At 39.2% G+C, this 12,186-nt stretch overlaps 1 protein-coding gene across 1 annotated transcript; it reads left to right on the plus strand.

The window, feature by feature from the left end:
* The first annotated feature begins 7,798 nt into the window (after positions 1-7,798).
* On the plus strand, positions 7,799-11,416 carry LOC147896145 (uncharacterized). Its single transcript, XM_087383064.1, has 2 exons — positions 7,799-9,160; positions 10,624-11,416. The coding sequence occupies exons 1-2, from the start codon at positions 7,848-7,850 to the stop codon at positions 11,126-11,128; spliced, it is 1,818 nt and encodes a 605-aa protein (XP_087239190.1). The 5' UTR covers positions 7,799-7,847; the 3' UTR covers positions 11,129-11,416.
* The last annotated feature ends 770 nt before the right edge of the window (positions 11,417-12,186 follow it).

Genomic DNA, 12,186 nt, shown 5'->3' on the forward strand with positions numbered 1-12,186 from the left:
ACAATGTCCTTTGTTGCCTTGATCATGCTCTAGAGCTGAAGGGGAGCTGAATTAATCCAGCTAAGTCCATTATCGCAAATAATTTTTTTGTATTTTTGAGTTTATGTTTTTAGCACACCAAAAAGAAAGGCATTTTTAAGCATGCATGCACATCACTTCATGATGATGTAGTGCATGCATGCACCTGTGGGTATGGGTTACACCTATTAAAAGAAAAGATTATGCTCATGCATATTGTAAGAGACAATTATTTTCCCTCTATGCATGAAAATCATGGCATATTACATTCAAATATTCTTTGATGATGATGCATGTCATGAAAAATATTTGAGAGATGTCAACTTGATAGAGTTATGGTGTACACTTTTGGACAATTAGCTTGAATAAGTTGAAGCATGAGTACAAGTTAAAAACATGTGCCAATATGTACATGCACGTGGATAAAGTATTGATAGCATTCAAGCAAGTCTTTCTATTATGCCCATCCTATGTGTGTTCATCATGTTACTCTTGATTTTGAATGTATGGAGGCTATTGCATCATACCTATTAGGTTCAAAAATTGAATGTATATTGGCCAAAGCCCTCCCAAATGCATGGTTAAAATTTGGTTTAACTAAGAAGTTGGCAACTTGTTGGTGGCTTGGAAATGGAGCATGTTGGTTGAACCATTTTGCAAGTTGTCATTTCATTCAACCTTGTACCATAGGGTAGTAGGGACTCATTAGAGCCAAAATCTTTTATAAGGAAAGAGGATTGAGCTTCACTTGGCCATGAATTTTAGAAACCGCAAGGCATTGCTTGTATGATGCAAAATTTTAAGATCATCTTCGATATTTGGAGATAAGAAAGATGTAACTAGTTAATGGCCCTATTATAAAATAGTAATGATTGGGCATGTCATATACCTATGATGTAAAGCTTGAGTGTTTACTCTAGGAAGAGTAAATTTAAAGGGGTGAATGTGACCGTGCACCTCATTATTCCCATGCATGTCTTATTTACCTAAGAGTCCCAGTGCACGATAAGGCGCACGATAAGGCACTGGTCAAATGCATGGGAAACATCATGGTCTTGATGGATGAGGCTATGTAAAGCAATATGAAGCCTACTCTTTGTACAATGGTATGCACTGAGAGTTTTGCACATAAGATAGACACTATGAGTGTCTAATTGGCCAATTCTCACAGAAGACAACTAAAGAAATCTTAAGTTCCATTAGGGTTAGATGTATATTTGTGACATGCACTATGTATATAATTCAGCCTTGTCTTGGCAATGTTTAGCTTTTATCGCATGTTTTTGTGTGGATAATTGTGGATCAATAAATGGGTCAATTTATTCCAACCAATGAGAATGTAAAACACCTGAGTTAAGCAAAGTTATTTGTAGAGCATATTCACAAATTGTATGGGCTACCAATAGTGATTGGAATATGAGCACTATGAATCATCCACAGAGTGATGGTCAAATAGAGAGGACCTAGAGAGGATCAATCATTTTAATTGAGGCTATGTTTCAAGCATATGTAAGTGAAAGGCAAACTAATTGGGAACAATATTTTCCCATATTGGAGTTTGCATACAATAGTGTTGAACATTTCACAACAAGTTTTAGTATGATGTATGGATATCAACCTAGAGCCCCAATTGCAGTGGGACTTGAAAAAGTAAAGATTAAATTTTCCCAATACTTTCTTGAAGATATGAATCAAATGCTTAAATTAGCTAAAGTTAGAGTTAGAGAGGCTCAAGCTAGAGCAAGAAGTTATGCAAACTTGTACTAGCCTAGTTATATGAAAAGCTAGATATATACTACATCCTTCTGATAGGACTAATTTGTAAAAAAGTTTTCCAAGTCTCTTAAGTAATAGGAATTGTCCTTAATACCTAGGAGATAACGTCTGACTTTTAGCCATATTTAGGGTTTTGAACCGTAAAATAGAACTTTTTGGCCCACTACAAACTCTAACTTTCTATAAGAAGAAAGTTGGGAGATAATGATAATCTCATTGGAAATGAAATCCTAGTTGAACTCACCCTCCAATTTTACAACATGAACCTTAAAAAAGTAGATAAACAAGAAAAGAGAACAAGCCATATCATATATCAAGAATGCTTGGTAAGGTGGCAAGGTAGACTTGAAGAGGGTCCCAGCATGGGAAAGGGTACACAATCTCCAGAGAAGATCTCCCATTTTGTTTTCTAGGATTTAAACCATTCCCAAGGGGAAGGGAATGTTACATCATCCATAATCATGGAAGCCTATGTCCTGGTGATGGTTGGGCAGGAAACCAACAGGGATTGATGGTGCTCGCATTAATGGGGCCTAAAGGGTTTGAGTCTAGGGTAATACCTAGGCTTAGGCATTAGTGAGGAGGAGCAATGGGGAGCCCATCAGAGTATTTTTATGGTAAAGTCCCTTGTGGACACATGGCACAAAAATGAAAGGCCAAGTGGCAAGTCCTGGGCTAAAAAGGAGGATTCTAGAGGGAGCTCAAGAAAGGAGGTTCAAACGAGGAACCTCACATGATAATTAGAGTTTGTTAGAGCTCAATGTGAGAATCCATGGCTAGGTGGTAAATAGCAGTGCACCCCTCAACTTTTTGGATGTCTCGTGGATGTAAGAGGATGCTCATAGGGTTATTGGTTTAATTGGTACACACAACACCATCGTATTTTTCTTGGGATGCTTGTACTTAGACATATAAATGTGCAGCTGTACGCTTACAAAAGCATACATACATGATCATGTGCATGTGTAGCAAGTGGTTTCCACACATACACACACACACACACGCACACACACACGCATGCATAGAGAGAGAGAGATAAATGGTATAAAAAATCTTAGGGCATGCTAGGGCTTCATATAACATAAATAGGTGATATGAAGCCCTAGCAATATAGGTTTAAACAAGAGATGGGAATCAAATAACGTAAATCAATCGCTAATATAGTATATGGAAAAGAGTGAAGTGAGCAAAAGCGAATTTTCAATTGGTCATCAAAGAGGAAATCCAAATTTTGGTATAGTGGCACTAGTGCATCTAGCCATTTTACCTTTCATAAAGTTGTTTCCCTAAATTAGAAGAGAAACACATGGATGAATGTGTCACTTGGCGTTAGTACTATCCATTGGTAAACTTCCCATAATGCCATGTTTGTGCTAAGACATAACAAAGACTAAGCTATCAATAAGGGTCCTCTAAGTGCCATCTTTAGGCAAAACATGAATGTTTACTTTAGTGTCCATTTTTTTCAATATTCTAATAAAGTTCTTAAGAGACCTCAAAGGCCAAGCCCATTTACATTCCCATGGAACGTATCCTAAAGTAGCACTATTCTTGAGAAAAAGCCCATTTACATTCTCATGGCAGATTTTTATTGTTGGTTGGCAACTTATCTTACCTTACAAACACTAGACTCAACATTTCTTATTATATCATTGTAGTATCATACTTCATAGCCAATCCCATAAATATTCATTAAAAAGCCAATAAAAATTATTAATATATATAAAAGGCTCTATAAGTTAAGGGTTGAGTAGACTAAGTGCCAAAAGTGTTAATTTTTTATATTAATAGTGACCAGGAAGGATACAAATTAGGAAAAATATATTTTTGTGGTTATTGCTTTCACACTAGATCATGGATGATATCTTATATTAATATAGTAGTTTAAAAAAAGTGACATTTCTTTATTTTCAAAAAATAGAATACAAAGGTGCTTCTCATGTAGCTTAGCTCATGAGCTCATCTAGCTTAGAACTCAAGGGTGGTGAGTGATCTTAAGAAAACAATTCAAACATCCTTACAGATTGACAAGCCAATCTTAATAACCCATTGTTTCATGCTCAAACCAAGTGGATTGGGATACATCATTTTGTTTTTAATAACCACTTGAGAAATGAGATTAAGCTTCAACTTCTCTACTATCTTATATATGAAGAGAGAGTTGAAATCTTGACCAATCCCTTATCAAATTACATGATGGGTATTAAGGAATCTCTAGCCCTAATCAAGGATGAGTGCTAAAAACATTATGGAATGCTTTATTGGCTCCTTAAATCATGTGGTTAAATGGAATAACTCTTATGCAAAGGTAGATTAGTATTGAGGATACTAATTTTCTATTGTCTAGGAGCCCATCTACATGGTGGGTTCCACCATTTGATTAGTTTTAGAAGAGATCCACATATATCCCATCTTGTGATAGTGTGTTCCACACATGCAATTCACATGGATAAACCACAATTCTTGACTTTTGGCTACTATATATGTGTGAATCTTAACTTATACTTTGAATGAATTGAGAGTTCTATCACTTATAGGATTCTTGACTTAAAGGGCCACTTCACATTATTACATAATTGAGCCCCACTCACATTATTACATAATTGAGCCCCACTCAAACTATACATATACTCGGGTTAATTTCTAGAGCATTGTATTGGTGTGTGTGCTATGAATCTCTTATCATTATTTTGGCATTCCATAGTGGCAATCATTAACAATTCTATTTTGTAATAACATCTTATGTCAAGTATCTTTTTTTTTAGACATTGTATAAAGGGATATCTTTTAATATGCCCAAGTGATATATTTATTGAATGTGTGAACTTGAATAATGATTCCTTGGAGGATTTCAAATAAGTGAATTTTCTCTAAACATAATTTGACTTGTTGTGCAAGTAGCTTAGCTTTTTATTGTGTGAAGGAGTTACATCCTTACGTCATTTGTGTATGTTTTAATTTTTATTTGCTATGATCCCATGAAATATCTAAACATGTCATGATCTTGTTCTTTCTTAGCCTCAAGACAAAGTCATGGAGGTGCCCACCTTTATGATTTTTGTATGTTAAATCAATATGTCTTTGTATTAAAATGACATGTCTCCAAATAATCTAGAAAATCATTGTGAGGATTTAATTTGTAGGTTGCATTCGAATCTGGGGTGCCAACTCCCTTTAGTAAGAAAACATATCAAAATCTTGAGTATGAGATACATTTAAAAATATGCCACAAGTAAAATTTAGTCATATCAGCATGGTTGCATTCTACACTAAAAGAGCTTCAAATATGCCTTTACATCTTGAAATTTGGGTAACATATGAAAAAGTTATATGATTTTGAAAGGAGTTGGGTTCTCACAAATTTTGGTGTATTTTTTGTTTTACCCCCCCCCATCCAAAAGACCCCCCCTCCGCCTAGGCCTCAGACATTATGAAAAATATGCAAAAATATTAAAATCTTGCATATTTGTTTAAGTATATTACTTGTGACTTGTGGGAAGGGGTACCTAAGATTTTCATATTTTTCCATTGCATATTTGAAATTCGTGTGGGAAATCCATGCATAACTTTATATATACCTTGTCCTCCCATACCCTGGATTTTGGACGAGGGCAGTAACATAAAACATATTGAGTTGGCACCCCAGGCATTCGAATTGGAGACTTGTCAATATTATTGTTGATATGATTCAAGTAGGCCCATGTGACAAAGAGCCTCATTTTCAACAAAAGAAATTGTTTGTAAATCCTTGATAGAGGAAAATATTTGTGAGCACTATGGTAAATAATATGCATTGTAATGACCATCAAGTATGCTATGGAAATTTCTTCAATAGTGCATTTGTTCCACTTGCGCTTGGAAAACATACACACTTTTACAAATAATGAAAAATTCGCATACTTGTTTCACATTTTATAGATTTACTCCAAGCCAAATTTTATTCTTAATTTGAGGTGGTATGATGTCCTTGTTCTTACACACTAAAGTCCAAAGTACAATGATAATTGTTTGAAATGAAGGGACATTGTTATTTTCTATTCTTTTCTTCTTGTGTACTCATGACGGTGTGAAGCATTCACTATGCTAAAAGCGACTCACTATGCAAAGAAAATGACAATTCAAAGATGCTATTCCTTACCTCACTATTAGAAAACATGACATTAATGAATTGTATAAAGAAAATTTTTTTATCGCTAGAGCACCATTAACTCCTTTCCACATTCACACCTTTTTTTTCTACTAAGTAGAATTGGAACTAAGGGAAGGTCTCAAAAGTCAAGATTCTTGTCCTACTTCTTTTTGGTAGGCTTATATCTATGGGAATGGCACATGGGTGTTAAAAATGTATATAAGTGGCTTTTCCAAGAACCATCCTTAAGACTAAATTTGGAAGATGGAAAATATTGCGTTTTGCTATTAGAATGGAAACTTAGGGAAGATTTCAATAGTCAAGATTCTTTTTTTTTTTTTTTGGGTAGGCTGATAGCAATGGGAATGGCACATGGGTGTTGAAAATGTATATAAGTAGCCTTTCCAATAACCCTCCAAAATTATGGAAAATAATGGAAACAATTGAAATGTAAGTAAGCAATGTGGGTTTTGTCATTTAACAAATTTCATGCATAAAAAGGGAATCTCCATAAAAACATGTATCCTTATCTTTGTTGTTTATATATGAAGTATCTCCATGGGGCTTCCCAATATACCACGAGATTCATGCCCGCATGCACTTGTGTACCTTGTTTATTTATTGAATTGGCACTAAAAATGCACAACATTTGGTGCATAAAAAAGGAATCCCCATGAAAGCACTAATCCTTATCCTTGTAGTTGGTTAGGAAGTTTTTTCATAGAGCAAAAGTGACTTTGAACCCACTAAAAACGAGGTGGGTTCCTAAGCTTAATGTCATGGAGCCCCAACATGAGACTCAAAAAGGGGAAACCTTTGCAATTACTCGCTAGGTTCCATGATGGGGAACAACTTTGATGCAACTTTCTTGAGAGACTATAGAACTCAATTCTCTAGAAGACCAAATAATTTTGTCATTTCTACTCTTCCACATATGTTCAATGAAACCAACATTTTGTGCCTTAAAGGTAGCAAGGGGGGGGGGGGGGGGAGGGAGAACAAGGGAAGAAGCACACATTCATTCTTCCTTGACCACAACTTAAGAGCATCTAAAATGTCTACCCTTAGCTTGTTATAGATTATTCATCATGAGTTCCCTTCTCAAACACCAATTTATTCCTAAACTTCCAGATAGATCCAATGGCATAGGCTCTGCATATCTACCATACCTTGTATAGTACTTCATTGACGCCTCCTTTATCACCTAGTAAAGCCATTTTCCATCTTAACTCACGACGCATATTGGCCTATTTGAGCCAACATATGAGTTGCATCGATACTTTTTTAGAAACTTTATAAACCCAAAATAGATGAAATTGTGTCTCGAGATGTCTCCCATAGAAAGGGCAAATTACTGGCACCCTTGCCCACTTGGCCACATCTCTCTACAACTTGCAATGGCCTCCATACTCTAAACTTCACAGGTGGGGTGGCTTTCCAAATCTTGCAACCCCTCCTTGTCCACACTTCTATGTCATCAAGTCCTCAAATATAGTTTGGGTGGTTTTAATGGGTGTAATCAAGGGAGGTGACTAGATACTTGGGTTGCCTTTTAGTAGGAGTGACTTTAAGACAAAGATTTAATTGGTGCCTCCCAGTTCAAGAAGTGGAAGAGCGGAGGGAAGAGTACGTAAAGCCGATGTAGCGTTAGCATAGAGTATATGACTTCATATGTTAATTGGAGGCTAAGTTTAAAGGGGTAACAAACTTGGGCTGGTTGTGGGATAAAGTAATGGCGAAAGTAAAGGATTATAGGTACGCTCAGAAGTAGTTAAGAGGTTGGGAAATGCTAAAGGAAAGCCTGGTTTGTGAGAGGGTATGCTGAAATTGTAACTTCAATATGTCTTCTGAAGCTTCTCTTCTCCCTACAATGCTAAAGGAAAGCCTGGTTTGTGAGAGGGTATGCTGAAATTGTAACTTCAATATGTCTTCTGAAGCTTCTCTTCTCCCTACACTGGAGCAATTTGCAGCCTTCTCCATCTCCACCTTCAACTATGCCTTGCCACCCCACCAGCTACTTGTGTATCACAACCTCTTCTGCAATGTCCTCCAGCCGTGTCTAGCTCTCTGCAACAGGGGAGCCCCAGCATCAGGAGTGGCAATTGGAGCTCCAATTGGCACTCAAATATCGATCACTCCAGCGCAGGAACATGCAGCTGCAGAAGAAGAAGATCATCCTGCCATCCAATCAGAAGAGGAAAGCAAACAATCAGCACCAGAAGAAGATCACGAACGTAGTTGCAAGAGCAGCTCTGAAGCTCGGGAATTCACGTTGTTGCTGCCTCCTGCAAGCAACTCTCATGGAGCTTGGACGCTGCAATGCAACTTGGTTCTGGATGATGATGAAGAAACCGCCCAACAAATTTTGTCTCTCCGAGGAAAACGTGTCGTCCTCAAAGATAACATTCCCATTCGTGGCATGCCCATGTATTGTGGCACCCCTTTCGCCTTCATTCCTCACTCTGATTCGCCCCTCGTCTCCCGTTGCCTCGCCGCTGGTGCGTCCATCGTCGGTAAAGCTCAGTGTGAGTATATGTGCCGCTCTGGTGCTTCCCATACCGCTTCTGCTGGCCTGGTTCGGAACGCCCTTGCACCTGAATACCATGCTGGTGGTAGTAGCAGTGGATGTGCCGTTTTGGTTGCTTCCGGAGAAGCCGATCTTTCCATTGGGTGTGATCAAGGTGGGTCGTGCCGCATACCCAGTGCCGTGAACGGCGTTGTCGGCTGCAAGCCCACGCATGGCTTAGTTCCTTATACGCTTATCGATGGCATGTATGGTCCCATCGATCATGCAGGACCGATTACTCGAACGGTAGAAGACAACGCCTTGATGTTAGGTGTGCTAGCTGGATGGGACGGTGCCGATCGAAGGGCAAGCACTGCCGCAAGGAAACGGGAAAAGGTAGACTATTGCAGTGAGTTGAAGAGGGGAGTGGAGGGTGTGCGGATAGGGGTGGTGAAGGAAGGATTCTCATGGGGAGGTATAGAGGAGGATGTAGCAGCTGCTGCAAGGGATGCAGTAAAGCTACTAGAGCAGCTGGGGGCAGTGGTGGAGGAGGTATCGGTGCCATTACACTCTAAGGCAGACACAGTGTGGGCTTGTTACGCTCGGGCCAGAACCATGGAGGAACTGTTCCATTCTGGAGCGAAGGCTGAGCTATTTGGAGTGGACGAAGCTGGAAGGGAGTGGGATCGAGGAGACTTCTTAAGGGAGAAGCTGCTCACAAATGTTGCGAGGTAAGGATTCTACTGGCAAGAAATCTGTTGTGTTTTTTGTTCACATGCACAGAAAGTGGCAAAAGAACTTATGGCAAGAATTTAGCTGTCGGTGCTCTTGTCAAAGTTGTGTAAAGATCGTGCTGCAGGAGGCTTGTCTATGGCAAGGTAAGATTCAAGAATCATACAGAAGCTAACAGAAAGTCTACTGCAGCTTTTCTGTTGGATTCTGCAGCAGGGAAGTGGTCCAAGTTTCTTTTGGTGCTCTTCCTGAAGTTGGGTAAGTGGCAAAAAAGCCAGAGCGTAGGGTACAATGAGCGTCTGTCTTGGCTCTTTAATAGAGAACTGCAACAAAGCAATGATATTTGATTTTCAAGTGGGAAATGTCAAAACTCTACTGCTGTTGTTCGAGTGGTGTGATGATCTCTTGCTGTTGTGGCCTATTTTTAAGCTCCATCATGTCTTCAAACGAGGTGGGCAGTGGTTTCTGTTGTGGCCAATGACAAATGTCTATTTTCGTTCTTCAACGAAACTGCATTGCATCTATACCTGTTTTCCAAGTGCCTTCAACTGGATCAGTGGCAGATCTGTTGCTGTTGTTGGTGGGTTGTGGCATCTCTACTATTGGGTAGCAGCTCTCTCTGAGGCAAATTTCTTACTATTTTGTTACGTGCAAACTGCCCAAAAATCTGTTGTTGCTGTTGTTTGAAGTGGGCTAGCTCAGTGCTGTAGTAAGGCATTGGAAGGGTCCAATGGCACACGTCAAACTAAGATTAGATGACATCAAAGAGTGCAACAAAGTCATGTTCATATGTCAAGTTTATGGGTGGATGCTTGCAACTGCAAAGACCATATCTGAGAGATGGAATGAAATGGCTCATGCTCTTGTACAGTGCTACAATAGCAGTGTGTGTAATGAGTTGGATGGTGTGTTCTTTACAGCACTGCTTCACTGCTTATTACAGCTTCGCATACTGCTTTCTCTTTGCTATGCTCCACAAGTGCCAATCCTTTGATGATGCAAAGAATGCATATAACGGCTTCCTTTATCGAGTGCCAGTTACATGTGCTAGCATAACTTCCAGACAGTTAACAGAATTTGTAGACAATTAAGAGAATGTGAGTGGAAACTCCTTGGTAACTAGTATGAGGTAATTCGATATTGATATGTTAATTGAAAATCAGGTGGCTAGCTTTGGAGTAGATAGTTGTATGCATAGTGACAATTTCTATTTATCATCATGTGGGCATATTGGTGACAATTTAAAGCACACTATGTGGGTACGTCGATGATAATGTAAAGTTCCAAGAGATGCCATGACTTTAAGTGATGTTTGGGGTTATGAGTCCATCACTGTTTATTGAGAATCATTAAAATATGTCATACAATAGTATGAACTGTGTCCTCTCAGTAGTTTTTTAAGGTTTTAGTTTTCTACTAGGGCCTGTTATGATCTTTCACCTTGTTTGTATGGGGCTTGCAGCTGGAGCATCCCATTCCGTATGGCAGTCATGGTGGGGGAGTGGCTGAGGCAGTGCCACCCAGAGGTAGGGGAAGCTGGAGAGGAGCACAAGAAGAGACTGATAGCATGCTATGAGGCAGTACTAGCCAAACATGACGTACTTTTGATGCCCGCTGTTCTGAAAAAGGCCAAGAAGCTGCCAGTGCATCTGGGAACTGCTGCTGAATACGAGAGTGCATCAGCGGAGCTGGTAGCAGAGCACTTTGAATTGGCATTCGGCATGACTACCAATGCATCAGCCTTCAACTTGACTGGACATCCAGCATTGTGCCTACCAGTGGGCCGTGGTGTCACAACACCAGCCATATCAAAGGCTGAGCAGCAGGCAGCAGCACTTCCACTCAGTGTCATGTTGGTGGGCAACTATTTCCAAGAGCCCACTCTATATCGTGTTGCCTATGCCATACAGCAAGCTCGCCCCTGGCATTCCCTCCTCTACCAGGGGCCATCCAAGATTGCCTCCTAAGACTGCCTATTTTCTTTGTGTGGCCTATCAGTCAGCCACTAAGGGGTTTCCTACAAAGATGACTGATTAGAACGTGATCATGGAACAAGAAACAATGTATATACAGCTTTGCTTACCTCTTTTGTAGCACTATGCTCTCTAATTTCCACACTTTTACTATCAACCTTGATTCTTTGTGAAGTAGGACTGAAACAACAAACATTATTGTAGAGTTGTGCAGTACATTCCAATTGAAGGATGTGATTGATGAAGGAGATCTCACCTCCAGCATGTATCACTAAGAGCCATTTTTTTGTGATCTTGTAAGTGTCATCAATTGCCAAATAGTCTTGGTCTATGTGCTTTGCTTCGGCTTAAACCCAACCTCTCCATATCATGTTTTGTTTTTTTGCTCCACCCAGATATTGATATTCTACTAGACGGTTGTGTTTGTTGTGTAATAAGTGAATTGCTTATTGTCAAAGCCGTGCTTATGTGGAACTGTAGTTTCCAATTGAATAACTTAATAAACTTAAGAATTTCCAAGATTTCAACAATTTTAATGACAAATCCCATAGATTCGCATACATACGCAATCCATAAGACCAAAAAAATTAGATGGAAGATAGAAGAGATAACGCTGGCACACGATTGGGTGTGAATAAGGTTCACCGCCCAGTGGGTATGCCTACCGAGTTGTATTTGATAGTATGATGCGTAGTCTAATCAAAACTTTTGATACAGATCTTTGGACAAATTCTTGACCTCTAGCTCTAGTTCGACCTAGAGACAAGACTCAGATACAACAATATTTTGAGATACTCCAAGAAAATAGCCATTGGCAGCCCTTGGAAGGATCCAAGTGAAGTGGGCCACAATGGAAGCTCCAATCCTTCTCTTGAACCTTAAAACAAAGGCACGATAGAATCCACCCATTAGGATTAGCTTCATTAGACAAAAACCATAGCACAAACATTCCATTGTTTATATATAAGATCTTGGCTAACTAGATGTCAGAAAAGAGAACTTAGGATAGAAATTTGAACACTTTTTAAAGCTCATTCAAAAGAAAAACAAAA

Source organism: Dipteris shenzhenensis, chromosome 12, assembly GCF_047967505.1.
Source record: "Dipteris shenzhenensis isolate YYH24624 ecotype China chromosome 12, Dip_SZ_1.0, whole genome shotgun sequence".
NCBI classification, from domain to species: Eukaryota; Viridiplantae; Streptophyta; class Polypodiopsida; order Gleicheniales; family Dipteridaceae; genus Dipteris; species Dipteris shenzhenensis.